This window comes from Macaca fascicularis, chromosome 19, assembly GCF_037993035.2.
Source record: "Macaca fascicularis isolate 582-1 chromosome 19, T2T-MFA8v1.1".
Classification (NCBI taxonomy): domain Eukaryota; kingdom Metazoa; phylum Chordata; class Mammalia; order Primates; family Cercopithecidae; genus Macaca; species Macaca fascicularis.
This window is the reverse complement of record NC_088393.1, coordinates 52,029,235-52,051,609: the sequence shown is the minus strand read 5'-3', so window position 1 is coordinate 52,051,609 and position 22,375 is coordinate 52,029,235. Positions and strand designations below refer to the sequence as shown.

The window sequence follows — 22,375 nt, the reverse complement described above, 5'->3', positions numbered from 1 at the left end:
ATGTTTGGTCATTGAGTATAATCCTTTTAATATACTGCTGAATTTTGCTGGTATTTTATGGTAGAGTCTGCATCAGTATTCATACGGGATGTTGGTCTATAATTTTCATGCAATGTCTTTTTCTGGTTTGGTACCATGGTAATCCTGGCCTCAAAGAAGGAACTAGGAAGTGTTCCCTCCTCTTGCATTTTTGGGAAGAGGTTGAGGAGTTATGGTGCTAAATGTTCCTTAAACGTTTGGAATACTTCTAAGTAAAATAAGGGTTACTAAAAATAAAAATAATTTTTTTTTTAAAATGGAAGAATTAACCAGTGAAGCCACCTAGTTTTGGCCTTTCTTTGTTGGGAGGCTCTGGGTTACTGATTAAATCTCCTTACTAGTTAAGGATCTACTCAGATTTTCTGTCTTTGTGATTCATTTTTGGTAGGGTATATGTTTTAAGGGATTTGTCTATTTCATCTAGGTGGTACAATTTGTTGGCTTACAATTGCAGATAGTGCTCTATTATAATCATTTTTCTCTAAAATTTGCAGTAATGTTCACATTTTTGTGTGTAAATTTTGTTTCTTGAGGCTTCTCTATTTTTTAGTCAATCTAACTATAGGTTTCTCAAGTTTCTTAATCTTCTGGAATAACCAACTCTCAGTTTGGTTAATTTTCTGTTTTTCTATTCTCCATTTGTCATTGCATTAATCAGCATTATTTCTTTCCTTCTACTAGCTTTCCGGTTCAAATTCTTTGCCCTTTTGTAGTTCATGAATATAAAATTAGGTCGTGAATTTAAGATATTTCTGTCTTTAATATAAGCATTTACAGGTACAAATTTCCCACCTACTACTGCTTTTATCTCATCTGATAAATTTTGGCACATTGTTTTTATTTTCAATGGTCTCCATATATTTTCTAATTTCCCTTCTAATTTACTCTGACATATAGGTTATTTAAGAATGTGTTTAGTCTCCACATACTTGTGAATTTTCACTTTTCTTGCTGCTATCATTTCTAGTTTTTGTGATCTAGATTGTAATTTTAAAAAGTATTTTATTGTATTAAAATTTATTAACACTTGATTCATGGCTCAATATATAGCTATCCTGGAGAATATTCCATGTGCAAATGAGAAAATGTATATTCTGTTGTTGTTGTGTGGGTTATTCCATATGTGTGTTTTAGGTCAATTTTGTGTATAATGTTCTTCAAATCCTCTATTTCCTTACTTGTTTGTTTGTTTGTTTTTTCTTACTTATCTTTGATCTGGTTATTTGAAAGTGAGGTATGAAGTGTCCTAGTACAGTTGACCCTTAGTATATGTGGGGGATTGGTTCCAAGAACCCTGGTATATCACAAAGTTGTAGAGTGTCTCACTTTGGGATGAAATGCTAAACAATTGATTTACAGCCTTGTTGCCACCACCCAGGCCACTAGGTGGCCCATTACACAAGATAACCATTGCAACCAGGTAATACTGACCTGCATGCCCTACCAGTCATGTGCTTTGCCCAGCCCAGCCTTCAAACCCTATTCCTGATGTTAATTCCCACACTTTGCCAAATAAACAATCCTATGAGCTCTTTGAAAGGAGTCAGGAGATTCTCTCTTGTGCTGCCTCCCTTATGTCCTGGCATAAGCTCCAACGAAAGCTTGTCTGGGAAAACCCTTTCAGCCTCATTTCAATTTCTGTTGCAGAGAGCCCAGGAACCTGTGGTTGGTGGCATATTCTTTGTGGATTTGTCTAGGATCATGGGACATGGGGGAGGGCCTTTCTCTCCCTGAGGGGGAGACATGTGAGCTGACAGGACTGCTGGACAAGATTTCTTCACAATTGAAAATCACCTGACTGAACTTTTGATTCGGTGTTACCACAACAGGTGGCTTTCTCCAGCCTCATGGACCTCCTTGCCTCTGCCTCTGCTGTAGAGAGCCGAAAGCCAGAGGATCATGACCAACTCAGCACTCCAATAAGGCTATATGATCAAACAGCACATTGTTTATCATGAATGCAGGATGTGAGCAAACTCACATCTGCGCCTGCCGCCAGAAGGTTTGTTGGGTTCAAACACTCCCTGGTGCTGTGCTCCTTGAGGTTATCTACTGGAACATCTGGAGACTACTGTTCAGAGAATGCAGTCGTACAGGCCTGCACCAAGTCAAGCAGCTGACTGACAACCACCTCCTTCTCCCTATCTCCTTTGCTAAATAAATACAAAGGGATCTAGAAGCTCATGGCCCTGGTTCACTAGAAGCAAGGAGCCTCCTGACCCCTTCTTCCAAATATACTCTTTTGTCTTTATCTTTATTCCCGTGTTTGTCCTCCTTTGTTCAGTCCAAGAGGGATTGGGACCGCCTCACCCTACCAGCCAATGATTTTCTTTCTTTTTGAGACAGGGTCTCACTCTGTCACCCAGGCTAGAGTGCAGTGATGTGATCTTAGCTCACTGCAACCTCTGCCTCCCAGGCTCAAATGATCCTCCCTCCTCAGCCTCCTAAGTAGCTGATACTACAGGCATGTGCCATCATGCCCGGCTAATTTTTGTATTTTTTAGAGACAGGGTTTCCTCATGTTGCCCAGACTGGTCTTAAACTCCTACACTCAAGCAATCTGCCCGCCTGGGCCTCTCATGCTAGGATTGCAGGCATGAGCCACAATGCCCAGTCAATCCCTTCCCTTTTTTCTTTCTCTCTTTTCCTCTTCCTATCTTTTTTCTCACTCAGGGTGCTTTGCCTCTCCTTTCCTAATCCTTACTGGCTTGTGTTGCCTGAATAGACATCCATGAGGAATGGGTGGAAAGTTTCCCTGTCTTACTGATCCAAGTCACCTGAATAGATATCCATGCAGGATGAATTGAAACGGTTGACTTTGCAGGCCTGATCAACCTGGCAAGCAGTGGGAGGGACTGCACCCCTCCCCTGGACTAAGTTCATTCGGGTTCCAGTCCCAAGAAAAATCTCTCTCCCTCTCTTTTCCTCTCTCTAGAACCCTGGCCCTTGATCCTGTAACTTTATTCAAAACTCCGCACTACTCAGCACTTTGGGAGGCTGAGGCGGGCGGATCACGAGGTCAGGAGATTGAGACCATCCTGGAGATTGAGACCTAACACAGTGAAACCTCATCTCTACTAAAAAATACAAAAAATTAGCTGGGCTTGGTGGTGGGCACCTGTAGTCCCTACTACTTGGGTGGCTGATGCAGGAGAATGGCCTGAACCCGGAAGGCAGAGCTTGCAGTGAGCCAAGATTGCACCACTGTGCTCCAGCCTGGGCGTAGAGTGAGACTCCATCTCAAACAAAACAAAACAAAACAAAAACAAAAACAAAAAAACTCCTCACTACTTCACTTCTAATGTTCTACAGCCCTATAGGTGACTATAATCAACAGTAACTTGTTTCAAATCCAAAAAACAGATGTTCAATTTTTCCAACACAAATCATAAATGTTTCAGGTGATACACAAATTAAACTGATTTAATCAGCATACATTTATATACATTATATACATGTATCAAATTTCACACTCCACAAACATGTATAACTTATATGTCATTTAAAAATAATGATAAAATTATATCCAAATTCAAGCGCCTCTTGTAGCGCTTCCCACAGTCCTCACATTTGGATGGATTTTCTCCACTGTAGTCTCTTTGTTGATCTTTACAGTATGACCGGTGTACAAGCCTCTTTCCACAGTCTTCACATTTCGATGGTTTTCTTTGGCAGTGGAGTTTCTTATGATTCAAAATACTAGAAGAATGTCTAAAGCTCTTCCCACAGTTATCACAGTTATAAGATCTCTCTCCCATGTGGGTTCTATGGTGGAAGTCAAGACCTGATTTACTAATGTAGCCCTTCCCACACTCCTCACATTTGTATGGCTTTTCTCCACTGTGGACTCGCTGATGGACCAAAAGATATGAGGACCATTTGAAGCTCTTCCCACATTCTTTACAATTATATGGTTTCTGTCCTATATGAATCATCTGATGCTTATGCAAATCCAGCCTATCAATGAAACCTCTTCCATACTTTTCAGATTTGTACAGTTTCTCTGCTGTGTGAACCATGCAATGCCTATTAAGACTTGACCTAAGACAGAAGCTCTTACCACATATTTCACATTTGAATGGCTTCTCCCCAGTATGAATTCTCTGATGTTTCTGAAGCTGGAAATTGTGCATGAAGGCCTTCCCACATTTCTCACAATTATAAGGTTTCTCTCTCGTGTGTAATTTGCAATGAACTTTAAGTGCTGATCTACATCTGAAGCCTTTCCCACACTGCTCACATTTGAATGGTTTCTCTCCAGTGTGGACTCTCTGATGAGTTTGCAGACGTGAGCTCTGACTAAATTCCTTGCCACACACATCACACTTATAGCATTTCACTCCCATGTGGACTCTCTGATGAATATGAAGGGCTGAAATGTAACAGAAGCTTTTTCCACACTCATCACAGGTATGAGACTTCTCTCCTGAACATAACTGCCGAGGAAGATTAAAGATGGAAACATCATTGAAGGACTGTTTACACTTTCCACCCTGGGAAGGTTTTTCTCTTGTGTGAACTGTAGATAGTCTTTCCTCAATCTGGGAGGAGCCGTCATCTTGTTCAAATAACTGAGAGTTATTTATGGTGGAATCTTGAGACCTGGTTAAGTCACTTGCAATTTGTTCCCTAATTTGCTTGCAGGAAAATTCTTCATGTGTTCCTGCTTCTGGAACAGTCTCCATTTCAGTTTGGATCTTGCCTATAAGGACACAGAATTAAGACATGTGGACAAGTAGGCCGGGCACGGTGGCTCACACCTGTAATTCCAGCACTTTGGGAGGCCGAGGCAGGTGGAGCATGAGGTCAGGAGTTCGAGACCATCCTGGCCAACATGTTGAAGCCCCATCTCTACTAAAAATACAAAAATTAGCCAGGCATGGTGGCATGCACCTGTAATCCCAGCTACTCAGGAGGCTGAGGCAGGAGAATTGCTTAAACCTGGGAGGCAGAGGTTGCAGTGAGCCAAGATCAGGCCATTGCACTCCAGCCTGGGCAACAGAGTGAGACTCTGCCTCAAAAAAAACAACCAAAAAACAAAAACAAAAAACAGAAACAAACAAACAAAAAACACCAAACGAGACATGTGGACAAGTAAAGTCTTTGTTCAGTGTTTTCAAGACTTTACACTTAGGATGTGGGATTTAACTTTAATGAACATTCATTTTCTGTTTTCCAAACGCACCCTGGTTTCTGGTTTGCATTAGACCAATTTAGAACCACACCATGTCTCATATGTAAAATTCTGGATAGAAATAAAATACTTGTTTAAAAAAATTAATATATACACTTCACTTATTGCTATTTCTAGTGAATTTTTTAGTGAGTCTAAAATGTTGTGTGGTAAATCATAAAGCTAAAATATTACATACGTAGTGAAATATGAATCCAAAGGAACTTCAAGGAGAAGCAGTAACAGAATACATAGTTTATATATTTGTCTGTCATACATCCTTACAAAGAAGTTAACCTAACTTGAAAGAGGTCAGGATGTTGTCAGCATCTGAGAGGTAATATCTAGGATCTTGCAGTGTCATGCCTGAGGAGAGTCTCTTTGCTTGAAGGTAAAACCTGGGTAACTCTGGATAGTGAAACAATATTATTTAGGGTTGTAACTGGCCACTCCTTTGGCGCATGGCGGGTGGTCCTCCTCACATCAGAAAGAACATCAGTGTGATTCATGGAGGGGCTTTACCTCACAGGGAATCAGTGAACCAGGAGACTAAATAACCACATGGGAATCAACCAACCAATTATGGCTATGTAATGGAGCCCCAATAATTACTCTGGATCCCAGCACTCAGGTAAGTTTCCCTGATTGGGAGTTATCTGTGTCTAAGTCACATGCTAATCCTGGCAATGTAACATACTCCACTCTACTGGGAGAATACAATAGAAAATAAGGATTTGGTACTTCCCTGGACTCTGTCTTATTTGGTTTCTCATCTTGGTTAACTATAATATGCATGTTTTCCCTGTAAGAATCAGTAACTGTGAGGATAAAAGCATTCAGTGAATTCTAAGAGTCTTTCTAGCAAATTACTAAACATGAAGATAGTTTTGAAAAGCTGCCGAATGTTCACTTGATGTGAAGTGAGAGCAGTCCTCTGTAAAATGTCCCACTAAACTTCATAGTTGGTTGAACTGTTCACAATGCTAAACACCAAACACCTCAGAGTGTTTAATATCTATACATTCAAAGTATTCCCCCACAATAATTTTACACATGTATAAAAACACTTAATCTTATTTTTCTGTTTTGATATGGACAGTAACTTGGTTATATGAAAGAGTACAGGGACAGACAACTGTAGTTCTGAGGGGAATCTGAAAGGCTGTCCTTCCAGAGGTTCACAAAGGGGGATGCTCCTGAGCAGACAACCAAAGTTGTTAAGAATCACGTGGAATGAAAAGAAAGCCTATGATGTAAACAGGTTTTATAACTTTTTATACTCAAGACTATGCCTCAATGAGCTGAAATAAAGTTAAAACCCACAATAAACATTTACAAAAAAAGAACTAGAATGAAAATTATTGCAGCATTATGACAAGCAGGAAAAATGTCATTACATGAATTGCTTACTAAAGCCACTCACACACATCTACACACATGAAAAATGTTTGTCTGGGTTACATTGAAAGGTGTGTTTCTTACTATGGCTCATGCTCACAAAATGTTTAGAACTTTGTCAGGATACTACAAAGTCCTGAATTAGGTAAATTTTTCCAACGGAAAGATAACTTCCAAATTTTTCCAATGGAAAGAATCTTGGAAAATATTAATTGGTAAGTATGTACCTGTCAGCACACAGTAGTACATGGATATATTTAATATGCTGTCACTTATAAATAAGCAGTCTCTAAAGAGAAGGGAGAGTATCCTTTGGGAAGTTTCTATTTTGAGAGCAGTTTCCCAATTCCTTTCAGGTCATAAAGTTCACCAGATGAAAATACAACACTCTATCTCTGTAAATATAAATAAAAATTTCTGTAAAATTTATATTCCTTCACATTTTGACAATTAAATTTGTATAAAGATACAGAAATAGACAACACATTTTTTGAAGAAAAACATACAGAAATATAAGCAACATTCAGCTCACAGATATAAAGGATTTCTCACAGACATAAACATGGTCCTTAAGGAAAGTTCCAGGGTAAGCCCCATGGAAGGCATGTTTCTCAGTGTGGTCATGAAAACAATGCTTGAAAGTTTCCACGGGATGTGGGTCAACAGAACACACAGAAAACCAACCATGTCAAGAGAATCTAAGAAAGTCAAAATTGAACAAGCAGCCATACACAGACAAAAAAAAACAAAAACAAAAACTGTCCTGCAACATGCAGTCAGCCTCCATATCTGCTGGTTCAGCATACATGGATTCAACCAGCAGTGCATCAGAAGTATTTGGAAAAAAAAAAATTCCACAGAGTTCCACACAGCAAAACGTGAATTTCTCACATTGAGTCCTATACATTGAATCCATGTGAATAAAGCAATGGGTAGGCGTTGCATTTGGTGTTATACCTAATCTAGACATGACTTAAAGTATATGAGAAGATGTGCGTAGGGTACACACAAATACTTTACATGTAGAAGGGACTTGAGCATCCTTGGCTTTTGGTATCCACAAGGGGGCCCTGGAATAAAACCCCATGGTTACCAAGGCATGACTATATAACATTCACTCTGGTATATCTGTCACTTATTAGCTATCTCCATGATTCTTACAGACAGTCAAGGCCTCTCATCCATTAATTCATTCACAAGAATACCAAATATTTACAGATACCTGCCATGTACCAGGAGTATTCTAGGTGCTGAAGACGCAGTCATAAAGAAACAGATAAATACCTTCAGGAGACTACATTGTAAAGGGGAGAGGTGATCTATCTGTAGACAAAAATACATGAGACGCAACACATGCAGGCCAAGAAGAGTAAAGATAGGATAGTATTTTCAATAAGGTGCTTGGAGACGACCTCTCCTATGATATTAAAACTGAGCAGAGAGCTGCATAAACTAAAAGAGGGATCAGTAAGTTTTGTGGGGACAGTGTATTCCAATCAGAGAGAAGAGCAAGTGAGGGTTCGGAGGCAGAATATTTTGTGGTAGAGAAAATAATCATTCCTGAAAGATGTCTACATCCAGTCCTCAGAACCTATGAACATGTTATGTTCCACAGCAAGGGAGATTAAGATGTCATTGAGGTCACTAGCCAGCTAAGCAGAAAGTGGAAGGGTCATCCTGAATCATGCAGGATTGATGAATACTATCACAAGGGGCCTGAAAGGTGAAAGAAGAAGGCATAAGAAGAGTGGCAGAGGGACCGTGACTATAGTAGAATGGTCAGGGATGCAATGTAGTTGCCTTTGAAGATGGAAGAAAGGAAATAAGAGTCAAGGAGTGTAGACAGTGCCTAGAGACTGGTAAACTAAAATGAAGTCTTCTCCCCATGAACATCCAGAAAGGGACAAAGCCCTAAGACAGCTTGATTTTTGCCCAGTGAGATGTGTCAGACTTCAGGCCTACAGAAGAGAAAGATAAGTGTTTCTTGTTCAATCTGCTGAGTTTTACGTCACTGGCCACAACAGGCAATACGACGTCCTTGGCAGGATAGAGAAACAGCAGGGAGGACAATGTGCCTGGAAAAGATGGAGCAAGTGGGAGAGGACAGGAGATGCAGTCACGCAGTGTGGGATGAAGAGCAGATCACAGGGTCTACAAAAGCCACGTAAAGAGGCTGTAACACTAATAAAAACAAGAAGCCAGAAAGGCTTTTGAGCTGAGTAATGGCAATGTGACTTTCATTTCCTAAGGATCACTTTCGCTACCGTGAGAACAGATGGCACGGTGGGAAGGGTTGGAGCAGGGGCATCAGCAGGAGGCGGTTGTAATAATCCAGGAAACAGGTTCGGCCATTTACCCCAAAATGCTGGAAATGGGCACGGACAGAACTAAAACAGACAGGAATAACATGCAGGGACACACAACTGCTTGGTTCTTACCAGAAGTCCCTTCTCTTTGGCTTGTTGTCTCCATCACCCAAAACTTTTCTTCCCTTAGGAAGTGGAAAGTATCTCCATGGAATGGTTGATGCCCTGTGAACAGGCAAAGTCACATGCTTAATCCCAACACGTTCAAGGTAATATCATGTTGGTGCAAACGTAATTGCGGTGTACCATTACTTCCAATGACAAAAACCACAATTACTTTTGCACCAACCTAATAGCTAGGCAAAATTTACTGGAAATGTAGGTTCTCACTGCACACTCAAACTTGAAAACCCTAGGATATAAAACCATTCCTGGGGTCTGACATTCCATTACAGAGGGCGCCTGTCCTCACCCACTGAGAGCAGGTTCCTGAAGTTCTCCAGCATCACATCTCGGTACAGCTTCCTCTGGGCAGGGTCCAGCAGCTCCAGCTCCTCCTCAGTGAAGACCACAGCCACGTCCTTGAAGGTCACTGCCTCCTACAACATCAAGCAGATGTCACCTCGATCTTATAGCCAAGGACTATTGGTAGACAGCAGCATTGCACTGGCACAAGGGACAAGTGTAAAGTTGTTTTGGATCTTGAGACACAGGTCAGCTTACAGATTTACAACTTATTCTGTTTGTGTCCTGACAATGACTGATTTTCCTGAGCTCCACCAGAAATGCAATGATGAAAATGAGGCTGAGGCAGGAGAATCACTTGAAACTGGGAGGCAGAGGGTGCAGTGAGCCAAGATTGTACCACTGCACTCCAGCCTGGGCAACAAGAGCGAAACTCTGTCTCAAAAACAAACAGACAAAAAAGAATAGAAAGAAAATGAGGTCCTATATTTTTACTTTGTGTGCTCATTGAGTCTACTTATAAGTAACCCTCTAAAACTCTAAATGCTGCATCCTGGGCTTCATATATATATATATATATATATAAGTTTCAATGAATCTTGCCTATTGCTCCAGCAACATTTAGTAATTCAGTCCCAACCTGGTTTGATAACATTCATTTTTCTCTCTCATATTTTAACCCCGGATGCGATCACATTTCTTTACTATTTGCCCAACAAACAAGTTTTAGGTAACTGGGCAATTTTCAGTATTACCTTAGATTGACTCTGCCCACCTTCTTGCTCATAGCTCTCAATAATAACCATAGAATGTGCTACAAATGCAATGTATGTGTCCTTCCTAGGGAAGATAACATCTCAAGTGAGGGAGGAACTTCCCAGTAAGCTATATTGCCCCTGAGGCACATAATCCAGGACACGTTGCCTCTTGGGGTGCCTTGGCTGAGCTGCAAATGGGGCGCTTGCAATTCAGACTCTACCCACTCCAGGCAGCTTTCTTGAGCCTTGGGGGACTGGCTCACAGGGAACTGCAGGCTTTTGTTCTCCCTTGCTGCCTACCTGTAAGCAATAAATCTGCTTTATGTAATTAGTCATGTATTGAGTGTACTCTTCTACTGAACTCATGTACATTGGTAACCCGTGAACCTGCTCCACAGAATTGGCACAGCAGGGTCTGGTCCAACAGAACCATGCATTAGCAAAGGGGGAGCATAATGCCCCCCAGCTTGTGGTCCAGGGCAGTAATGGCAGCTTGGGGGCACAGGAGCTGGAAAGAAGCTGCATGATTTATGGGAAAAAACAGAGTGATAAGTGGGACACAGGTCACCCCTCTATAGATGTGAGCTGGCTGCATGGATTCAGAAAGAGAGGATGGCAAATGAAAACAGGGGAGCATGGCGTGTAATATACTGACTGTGGGGCTTTTAAGTAATCGCATATTCCTGGGGCCAGAGGGCTCTGGAAGTGGGTGAAGTGGGTTATCAGAAAGTCTCTGAGGCAGCTAAGAAGAAGGGAGCCAGTAAGCATGATGTGGACCTTCGAGAAAGAGAGACTCATGATCTGCAGGACAGGTATAGGCAATATCATAAGGACATGCTATTTTGGCTATCCCGGATTGTTGGTGAGGGACGACAGATTTTTCTATCCCAAAAAGAACAGCACAATTAGGGATGGAGCCTGGTCTCTGGGTCTTCACCATTCCTATCAAGGTAAGAGGGAAGGCCGGGTGCGGTGGCTCATGCCTGTAATCCTGGCACTTTGGGAGGCTGAGGCAGGCGGATCACCTGAGGTTGGAAGTTTGAGACGAGCCTGACCAACATGGAGAAACCCCATCTCTACTAAAAATACAAAATTAACCTGGCATGGTCGCACAGGCCTGTAATCCCAGCTACTCGGGAAGCTGAGGCAGCAGAATCGCTTGAACTCAGGAGGCGGAGGTTGCAGTGAGCTGAGATCGCGCCACTGCACTCCAGCCTGGGTAACAAGAGTGAAACTCTGCCTCAAAAAAAAAAAAAAAAAAAAAAAAAAAAAAAGAGGGAAAAAGAGAGGGAGGAATTCAAATATTAATATTTCTTAGGGGAAAAATGAAACTAATGACATCAAAGCTTTTAGGAAGAACTCAGTGACTCATGACGCCTGTCTGCTTGTGGTGCTTATGTTTGGGGGTGAATCCTTTGGGCTACTTCAGGTGTCAGTGATTGTGGTTCCCACTGCTGAGTGTATTAGAAGCGGTGGCATTTGGGCTGTTCAGACACAGAACATCACTGCTGCCTCAGGGGATATGTGTCCTTGCATGTAATTTTTGAATCATAACAGTGGGGCATATCCACTCCTGCCTACCACCTAAGCCACCCAAGCCCTGGTGGGTTCAGCAAAAGCACTGCTGCATGCTTAGTGGAGAACAACACATTACTTCATTAGTTCAGGAATTACTTGCCACAGAGAAAAATGTTACACCAACCAGGTCAAAATGTAATTAACAGCCTACTTTTTTAGCTGGTCAGACAGACCTCCAGGGCATGGAGAGGAACAGCCGACTATGGAAGGCTGAATGCCAGTGTCACATGGATGGGAAGCCAAACAAATATCCCAGATACAGGCAAGCAAAAAGTCTTAACCGTGTCAGCACCCACTAATGGAATGGAGACTCATCAGCCGATAGGCCTTTGGGTACTGCAGAAAGCACATAGCTCACTTGGTGTTCATTTAGCCCCATAGACACTGAGTGGCAAAGCCATCAACTTTGAATGGGACCCTTTGTAGTAGCAGGCCTTGGAAGCCATTCAACTAGCCAAGGCCCAGACATGCCTTTACACCTTCAGAACATGCTAGTCCAATGAAGGTACAAGGTCCATAATCTGCATGTGTACTGACTAGAGTCTGTGAAAACAAAACGTTGACACTGAGGTGCACCAGTCTCTGAAATTTTGGATATGTTGCCTAAGGCAGCCACAAGGGATGCTTGTATAAATGGCAATTCTTTGCTTGCTATTGGGCACTGATGGGGACAGTGCATTTTACCGCTGGAGTACACATGTGACATAAACTGCCCATTCTCACCTGGGCCCTTATTCACCCTACACATAAAGTTGGACAGGCTCCATTTGATAAGTGGTAAAGCTCTACTATCATAGGCAAATGGTATATTCGGCTGGGTGCGGTGGCTCACTCCTGTAATTCCAGCACTTTGGGAGGCCAAGGCAGACAATCACCTCAGGTCAGGAGTTCAAGACCAGCCTGGCCAACATGGTGAAACCCCATCTCTAGTGAAAATACAAAAATCAGCCAGGTGTGGTGGTGGGCGCCTGTAATCCCAGCTACTGGGGAGGCTGAGGCAGAAGAATCGCTTGAACCCAAGAGGCGGAGGTTGCAGTGAGCCAAGATCACACCACTGCACTCCAGCCTGGGCAACAGAACGAGACTCCTTCTCAGAAAAAAAAAAAAAAAAAAAAAGGGAAATGGTACATTTAAGATCAGACCCAGGAGGCTGTATGAACAAATGGCTAGCTTAACAGCAGAGACCAAATGACCCATAAGGGGGGTTCTGGCACCTCCTGGGGCTACCTGGGGCCCCAGATTCAGATGTGCCTACTGATGGTACAGTATGGTTTACAGACAGCTCTGCGAAACAACAAGGAGACAGGCTCCACTGGGCTGTGACCAGCATCTGGCCGGTGAATGGCTATCTTAAGGCTGAGATTGAACATGGCCCTTTTGCCTGATGGACCAAACTACATGCAGTGGTGACTGCAATGCAGGCAACTGCTACTACCATATCTTGCTACATTTTCATGAACTCTGGGCTGTTGTCAGCAGTCCAGCCATCTGGTCGGGAGTATGGCTACTGACTGGGTACACTGTGTGTGGACAAAAAGCATGGCAATAGCTTGCTGCCTACGAGGGATAAATATATGTCACTCATGAACACTGGGACTACCACAGCTGTCCTTGAGAAGAACTGATATTGTGTTTTTGAACACCTCATGGAATTTCACTCTGACCAAGGAATATCCTTCATTGACCATGCAAAACAATGGGCGCTCTCTCATGAAATATGATGAACTTGGCATGCACCCTGTCACCTGCAGGCCAATGGAGCTACTGAACCATAGAACAGGTGGCTCATAAAATCACTGAAAGGCCGGGCATGGTTAGCTCACGCCTGTAATCCCAGCACTTTGGGAGGCCGAGGCGGGCAGATCACCTGAGGTCGGGAGTTTAGACCAGGCTGACCAACATGGAGAAACCCCGTCTCCACTAAAAATACAAAATTAGCCGGGCATGGTGGTGCATGCCTATAATCCCAGCTACTTGAGGCTTGAACCTGGGAGGTGGAGGTTGCGGTGAGCCGAGATCACGCCATTGCACTCCAGCCTGGGCCACAAGAGTGAAACTCCATCTCAAAAAAAAAAAAAAAAAACAAAAGAAGGAAGCACCTGGCACAGAAGAGATCCTCAAATGCCTGTTGTTCTCCTTGAGTCTTTCCAAGACTGAGAAAAACACATGACAGTATGAGTAGTGAGATGAAATTTGAACAGCAAGAGAGGCACGCCATACTCACGTTGCATGTGATCATTTTCCCACCTACTTCAGGGAATTTGCAGAGTCCTCAGTTACGCAGTTCGAGCAGAAAGAATTGTGCCTGGAACGTGCCATGGAAGGCAGAGAGAGAGATATGAAAGGGTGGCCAGGGATGCTGCCCAACAATATGGATGTGAATTAGCACATGAATGCTTACAGCAGCATTATTCATACTAACCCAAAATTGCACACAACAAAGAGGCCCTTGTATGGGTAAATAGAGAAATCTTGGCATATCCATACAATGAAATCTTATTTAGAATGTAAAGGAATGAAATACTGACTCATGTTACAACATACATGAAGCTTGGAAACATTATGTTAAGTGAAAGAAGTCAGTCATGGATTCTATGATTCCATTCAGATGAAATGTCCAGAATAGGCAAATGTATATATGGAGAAAGTAGATTAGTGGTTGAGGCAGATTTGAGGTGAGAATGAAGTTTAAATTAAATGAGCATGAAGAGTCCAACTGGGGGATGTAAAAGATCTAAACTGAACTACGATGATAGTTACTCCACAAAGTTCCTAAAGGTCACTGAATTGTACACCTGAAATGGGTGAATGCTATGATATGTAAAATACACTGGAGTTGGAAAAAATAATTGTAATCTATATATCATTAAAATAAATAAGGTTGGATTCTGAGTCCATATTGATAGAATATTTATAGTTCAACAAATGAATGAATCAATGAAGGAGAAATGGAAACTCCTATTTACAGCAGACTGTCCACTAATAATATATTTCCCTATGAGAAACTTTATAATAATTTTTTAAAAAGTAACGTTACAGTGGACAAATCTGAAAGACATGATCTTGTCTAAGCCAACACAGTTGAAAAGCCAAAGAAGGGACAAACGAATATCATTTGACCCTGTTATGTTCCATTGAAAAGGATACCTTAACACTTTTGTGGTATCTTCACCAATAATGGAGAATCTAAAGGTGAAATATATCAGACAAGCTAAAAATGAATGTCTTTCTCCCAAACAACTTGCCTATACTCTTCAAACAACAATGCACATAAAAGAAAGGATGTGGAATCCTTCCAGACTAAAGACAACTATGGAAATGTGACAGCTAAAGATGATACACAAAATTGAACTTTGGGGATAGAGATGGAGAGTGGGGAAGGGGGCAGTTATAAAAAGTTCAAATGAAAAACTGAACAAATTTAAATATGGAACTGCAGATTAGATTACATGGTGTTAGATAATATGCTATCCAATACTATGTAAAAAATAACGCTATAGTCTTAGTAGTCTTTTAACAGATCTGATAAATTACAGATAACAACATTATTTAATATAATATCTACTATCATCTAGCATGTTATATGAAATGCTACACCAGCCCTTCTTAAATGCCTCTTAACAAGACATCCCACGATTACCCAAGTATGTGGGCTTCCTTGCTGCAGAAAGTTACAATCAGCTGTCTCTAGTTGCAAGTATGTTCCTGGTGGTATTTGGCTGATGGACATGAACAAAGCAAACAAGAAAAATGTAAACACTTGGCAAATTTGGCTAAAGAGTACATGAGCAAAACTCCATCACACCCCCCCACAAAAAGAAGAGTACATGAGAATTTCTTATACTGTTTTGCAACTTTTCTATAGCTCTAAAATAATATCAAATGTTTTGAAATATCAGGAAACAATCATAGGAATAATAACAATGAGATTAATAAGAATGACCATGACACAACTTGAAAGCTCACTAGTGAATTCTCTCTTGGTGGTGTCTGGGAGTTTCCATAGTTAAACAGATAAGGGGAACACATTTATAATATTAGAATTTTGTTAGAATGTTTACAAATAAAATATAAATAATAATTTTGATCAAAAAGAAAGGCTACAAAGAAATGCATTCAAAACATAACATTTACTGTCTTTATATCCTGGATTCAAGGGGACTTAAAAATTTTTTTCTATTCCAATTTCTGTAGTTTCTGAATGCTCCATAATAAAATGGCTCCACAACAATATGAAATATTAGTTAAAAAGTGAATGAAATTCTAGCACTTCGGGAGGCCAAGGCGGGTGGATCACCTGAGGTCAGGAGTTCGAGACCAGCCTGGCCAACATGGTAAAACTCCATCTCTACTAAAAATACAAAAAAAATTAGCTGGGCGTGGTGGCGGGCGCGTGTAATCCCAGCTACTTGGGAGGCTAAGGCAGGAGAATCGCTCAACCTGGGAGACGGAGGTTGCAATGAGCTAAGATCACGCCACTGCACTTCAGCCTGGGGGACAGCAAGATTCCCTCTCAAAAAAATAAATAAAGAAAAAGAAAAAAGAAAATAGTAGGTAAGACTAAAAAAAAAAAAGCCAAAAACAAACAAAAACTCCCACAGAAGTCCAAGCCCCTAAGCCTTGCCTCAAGGTGCCTTCAGTCAAGTCCTAACGTATGTTCTCCACCTGTCCCTACCTAGTTTCTCTGCCTCAGTGAGAATGCATTCAAGAGATGATCAACTCAGGCTGACCTGGACTGCCTAGGTTTCAACCCCTGCTCCACCTGTGTCTCACGCCTATCTTTAAAATTAAAAAGGCTGTACCTCTCCACAGTGCCACTGTGGAGATCATGTATTTTGGGGTATAAAGTACTTGGAATAAAGTTACCAATTAAGGCTTAATTATTATCAACACCCATACCCGAGGGACAAATCCTACACCCTCTTGGTTGAGGTAAGCATCTCTGTCAAAGAAAAAAGCCAAAGATCACTCACGTAGAGGTTTGCCCTCAGTAGCCAAGAAGTCCCCTTCCTGCTGCTCTTTTAGAAAGGTCGGGCTCGGGGAAAACAAAGCTGTGAAACACCCTGACCGTTCTGCGGTCCCCCATAAAAGTTAAATGCTCCCCTCGCTTTCCTAAAAAGAAGTCAGAAGGCGTCAGGGATCGTCCAGCGTCCTGTAGGGATCAGGGAGAAGGGTCGGGGCCCCGGCAGCTGGAGCTCTGACCCCATCCGGGGACCTGACAGGCTTCGTGGAAATTAACAATAGACCATCAGACAACGAGGGACAGGGACTGCTTTTAAGGCTCTCATTTGTGTTACCTCTTTCAGGTCTCAAAACGGTTCTACTAGGAGGGTCTGAAAAGTCGCGTTACAAAACAAACAGACAACAAAAACAACAACAACAACAACAAAAACCAGCAATGGAAGATAAACGGACATTAAGTGACACTCCACCCCACACTGAAAGAGGCCGCAGATGTAGGAAGGAGGGAGGCGGACTGAGCGAGGTCAAAGCAGGGCACACAGGGTCGCGCCAATCCCACTCCCTGAGACGCTAGCACAGACCCCCGAGGCCATAAGGCTCAGCGGACCGGAGCGGCAATCCCCGCCCTCGCCCCTCCAAACCTCTGCTCTCCGCCCAGGCTTCTTTTCTCCTGAATCGATCATTGGGTGGTTGCGAGCCCCGAGCAAAGGAGACTCGTTCGGAAGGACTCGCAAGATATGGAAATAACTCAAACTACTATGGTAAGTGAAATAGCGACGTCACAGTTGGGGACCGGAAGTGCTCGAGCCTCCACAGAGCGTCTGGACTCCACTTCCCAGAATCCCCCGGACTCGCCCGTCTGAGACAAAGGGCCCGCGACTCAAACAGAGCATCTGGACTCTGTCACTCTAACTCTGCAGCAAGCTTTCCTGAAGTGGAGTTGGAGATAGCATCTCAGTAAATGTCCTGTACCCACTACTTATTGAGGACACACCCTGTTGACTGGTGCGTGCAGTCTCCATTCCAAACCCCTATTGCCATTCCTATCGCTTCCATAAAGCCTAAGAAATCAAATATTTTCTTTCTCTGCCTTCATCTAGCTAAAAATTTTCATGGGACACAATTCTGGGAAGTGAGACATTAGGAGAAGTGAGCTGTCCTCTCCTGACAAGAGATGTGCTTGGCAGGCTGTGAGGAGAGGAGGAGTTACAAGAGTAAAAAGGTAATCATCTCAGTGGACTGTAGGTATTGGCGAGGTTCTAATGTTACTGATGCTAGCATGCTGGTGGGACCGAGGTGGAAATACAAGTCAAAGTTGTTGGAAAGTAGTGCTGCAAATTATTATGGAGGAATATTTGCTAGAAGATGACAAGATCTAAGATATGACCATGGGAGAGGAGAGAGTATCCGTTGATATTTCACATGAATTTTAGGTGGATTTTTTAATTTCTGGGAAAAATGTTACTGTGATTAAGGATTGCATTGAATCTATAGATATAGATATTGACATCCTTGCAATATGAAGTCACCCAATCCATTAATAATGGATATATCTCCATTTATTTGTGCCTTCTTTAATTTTTTTTTTGAGACAGTGTCTCACTCTGTCGCCCATGGATACCAGCTTAACTTCAATCACGTGCAAAATACTACTCATTCACAGCTTCTCCCTCTCCCCAGTTTGTATAACTGATGTCATATATTATGTCTATACGTATTGTCTACCCATTCACTAGATTTATCTCTCAAGTTTGAAGGACAGTTTGGGTGAATGTTGAATTCTCAATAGACGTGTGTGTGTGTATGTGTGTGTATGTGTTTTTAGCAAAGAATATATCATCTCGTCTCAGATGTTTGCTGAGAAATCTGCTGACATCTTCGTTAAGGACGTCTTTGTACATAACAAGTGACTTTGGACTTGCTGCTGTCAAATTTTTCATTTGTCTTTGGTTTCTAACGATTTTTTAATAATATGCCTCAGTTGGGTCTCTTTGTGTTTATCTTACTTGAAATGCATTGAACTTCTTGGATTTACAGAATAATGTGTTTTTCTTATTTGAGAAGTTTTCAGCTTTTATTTCTGTAAATAAGCTCTCTTGGCTTTCTTTCTCTCTATCCGGGACACCTATAATGCACATAAGGTCCTTTAGGCTTTGTTTACTTTTAATCACTTCATTTCTGGAGTAGGGGTCATGATACACTTATCTGTGGCTTCAGAGCCTACTCAAACCCAATCATATATATGCCACTTACAAATGGGATACCAATGTGCACATAAAATTTAAAGACAAGGAATGACCAACTGCACCCAATTCATGATGGAAAGCTTGGCGCACATGCTAATTTGGTAGGTTATGGTTAAGTGCTCTGTCTCTTCTAAGACCACTAGCAAAATCATAAGCTGCTTTTCCAAAGAAGAGTAAGTAGGCTGGGGTTGGTGGCTCATACCTGTACTCATTGCTTTGTGAGGCTGAAGAACGAGGATCTCTTGATGCCAGGAGTTTGAGACCAGCCTGGGCAACAAAGCAAGGCCCTGTCTCTACCAAAAAGAAAAAGAGTAAGTATATGTAGAGGATGACTGGGCTTTGCTACAAAATCTCATCCATTTGTGGTTTGATTCATCAAATGTGACCAGTTGATGGCTCCAAACGTCATTCTGTATCACTGATATTTCAATTACTTTTGAAAATCCTGGTCCATAGTGTCCTAGGGGTAGAGAAACTTACATGGCAGCTAGGACACATTACACAGTCTTATCGTATCTTAGTCGAGGCAAAATGTTTTGGGGTCAGACAAAAAAGGCAGAGTAGCATATCCCAATGAGGAATAAGTAGCATCCAGTAGCCAAGGAGGGCCCCTAGACATTGTGACACTTTGGTTGTAGGAATACCATATGCTTCTTGCCCTATACATTAGAAGGGATATCTCAATAGTCCCACATCAATGAACCTATGGAAATTTTACCAAAATGGAAGGCCTATGAATATTTATAGGATTTATTCTTTCTTTCTGTCATGCATGTGTCTTACTAATATGCCTAGTAGTTCCTACTTTCTCCTCACCATGTCTGATCATCGTATCAATGTGCCATTTGACAATGAAGATTCAGTCATTGCCCAAAAGAGTGATTATTTCTCCTTTTATATACTCAGTCACAGGTTTATGGCCATGGTTTCCTGTGGAAAACTCTGAAATGTATCAGGGCCCATACTCATCTAACATTGGCCTCCCCTTTTTATAAGTGAATGTGGATTTGTAAACTGGACATGTCTTGGAATTGATTTGAGAGCTGTGACAATGTTAGGTGGTTGCAGTTAGAGTTCTCTTCCCCTGCAATAGAACTCTTCTGCCAATACAAACCCAGTGACAGTATCATAGATTTCCCATCAATTTATTTACTATGAATACCAAGATCAACAAGGTGAAGTTAAGCCCTGCAAAGTGATTGACCTCATCTTCTTCTTTCCTTCTTCTTTTTTTTTTTTTTTTTTTTCTGAGACGGAGTCTCGCTCTGTCACCTAGGCTGGAGTGCAGTGGCGTGATCTTGGCTCACTGCAAGCTCTGCCTTCCGGGTTCACACCATTCTCCTGCCTCAGCCACCCAAGTAGCTGGGACTACAGGCACATGCTACCACACCTGGCTAATTTTTTTGTATTTTTAGTAAAGACAGGGTTTCACCATGTTAGCCAGGATGGTCTCGATCTTGTGATACGCCCTACTCGGCCTCCCAAAGTGCTGGGATTACAGGCGTGAGCCACGGTGCCTGGCCTTCTTTCCTAATTTCTGAAGCCCCAGTAGGAGCATCCAGGAAATATACTATACTGAAAAGTTTGTCTACTGTGTCCTAAACTAACAAATTCATGGTAACCAGAATCATTCCAATAGGCATTTTATTAGGATTATTCAATATGATATTTGGCATATTATCACACCGTGCCTTTGACAACCAGTTCCCTATGTTGCACTGGAAATAAAGTCAATAGTGCTCTTAAATTTAGTAAGAGTAGAAATCCAATTTTAGAAAACACAATCAATTCAGAAAACTCATCCTTAGGGTGCTCTTCCTCTGGAAGTTCTTGTGGGGCAAAATATCTTTTGGTCAGCATTCAACCAGAGAAACAGAATCAGTATGACATATACAAGCAATTATTGCAAGGAACTCTCCTTTGGCACTGTGGATCTGGCTAAGTCTATTAGTCTGTTCTCACACTGCTATAAAGAACTACCTGGCCAGGTGCAGTGGCTCACACCTGTAATCCCAGCACTTTGGGAGGCCAAGGCAGGTGGATTTCCTAAGGTCAGGAGTTTGAGACCAGCCTGGCCAACATAGTGAAATCTCGTCTCTACAAAGAATACAAAAATTAGCTGGGCATGGTGGCACACATGTGTAATCCCAGCTACTCGGGAGTCTGAGGCAGGAGAATTGCTTGAACCTGGGAGGTGGAAGTTGCAGTGAGCCGAGATCACACCACTGCACTCTAGCCTGGGTAACAGAGCAAGACTCCGTCTCAAAACAAAAAAAAAAAAAAAAAAACAAAAAAACAAAAAACGAACTACCTGAGACTGGGTAATTTATGAAAAAAAGAGGTTTAATTGACTCACAGTTCTGCAGGCTGTACAGGAAGCGTGGCTACGAGGCCTTAGGAAATTTACGATCATGATGGAAAGTGAAAGGGAAGCCAGCATATCTTACCATGGCAGAGCAGGAGAGAATGAGAGCAGGAGGAGGTGCTACACACTTTTAAAACAAGCAGATCTCATGAGAATTCCATCAAAAGACAGCACTAGGGGGATGATGCTAAATCATTAGAAACCACCCCCATGATCCAGTCACCTCCCACCAGGCCCCACCTCCAACACTCTGGATCACAATTCAACATGAGATTTGGGTAGAGACACAGAGTCAAACCACATCACTAAGCAATTCCAAAATGCATATGGCTGGCCACCAGAAAGGTGAAGATGGAACTCTAACCCATGAGAGGAAGATGCCACCAGCAGGTGTGGTATTTTTTCATTCAGAGAAGCTTCAGCTCTATTCTAAAGGATCTTCAAGTGATGGATCAGGCCTGCCTGTATTTAGCATAATATCCCTACTCAAACCAACGATTATGGGCTGAATATCTACAAAATACCATCACAATTTCTATATTAGTGCTTGATTAAATAACTAGGGACTATAGTCTATGCACTATAAATCCATTAAAATCAATTATCACACAGATCTTCATCAGCAGAAAACTGCCTTTTGAGTTTTTCAAAAATTTTTTGTATCTTTTCCTCAGAATCTACAGAAAACTGTTTAATGAAAAAAATAATATTCAGTACACAAGAGTACTACAGATATTAAAGATGAGATTGGAAGTCAATTTATTAAGAAAACCTTTAATATTGTCAAATCAGAACAATCTCGTTAGAATCTAGCATACTTAGTATATTCATTTTGTAAAATCTACATTCCTCTTCCTTTTCCAGGTCTCTCTCTAGAAGAGAATTCACTAAAGAGTCTGGCACTGTTTTCCACCTGATAAGAGACACTTACCATCTATTCTCTGAAGCTTGCTACCTGGAGGCTTCATTTGCGTAATAAAAACCTTGGTCTCCAGAACCCCTTATCATAATCCAGACACTCTTTTCTATTGATTCCAGGACTTTAGATAACTCTTTCAACCAATTGCCAATGAGAAAATTTTTGA

The 22,375-nt window shown here is 41.8% G+C and overlaps 1 protein-coding gene and 1 long non-coding RNA gene across 11 annotated transcripts in view; one reads left to right on the top strand and one right to left on the bottom strand.

Moving 5' to 3' along the window:
- LOC102117336 (uncharacterized) overlaps nucleotides 1–17,454 on the bottom strand; it is a 68,285-nt gene extending 50,831 nt beyond the window's left edge. The window contains exons 1-7 of one of the 10 annotated variants that reach the window (XM_074023836.1): nucleotides 17,321–17,454; nucleotides 16,691–16,829; nucleotides 15,358–15,436; nucleotides 13,942–14,022; nucleotides 9,389–9,515; nucleotides 9,049–9,141; nucleotides 3,435–4,741 (exon numbers count right to left, since the gene is read on the bottom strand). In XM_074023836.1, the coding sequence (XP_073879937.1) occupies nucleotides 3,531–4,741; nucleotides 9,049–9,141; nucleotides 9,389–9,515; nucleotides 13,942–13,956 (1,446 nt within the window). In that variant the 5' untranslated portion in view covers nucleotides 13,957–14,022; nucleotides 15,358–15,436; nucleotides 16,691–16,829; nucleotides 17,321–17,454 and the 3' untranslated portion in view covers nucleotides 3,435–3,530. Of the gene's footprint in view, nucleotides 1–3,434; nucleotides 4,742–7,630; nucleotides 7,681–9,048; nucleotides 9,142–9,388; nucleotides 9,516–13,941; nucleotides 14,023–15,357; nucleotides 15,437–16,690; nucleotides 16,830–17,320 lie in introns of those variants that run through there. The other 9 variants (XM_074023833.1, XM_074023838.1, XM_074023837.1 and 6 more) reach the window with 9 other exon arrangements.
- Nucleotides 17,455–17,526: 72 nt separating this feature from the next.
- LOC102115474 (uncharacterized) lies at nucleotides 17,527–22,291 on the top strand. The gene is made up of 3 exons (XR_286636.5): nucleotides 17,527–17,684; nucleotides 17,780–17,901; nucleotides 22,155–22,291. It is a non-coding gene; the product is annotated as an uncharacterized lncRNA (long non-coding RNA).
- The last annotated feature ends 84 nt before the right edge of the window (nucleotides 22,292–22,375 follow it).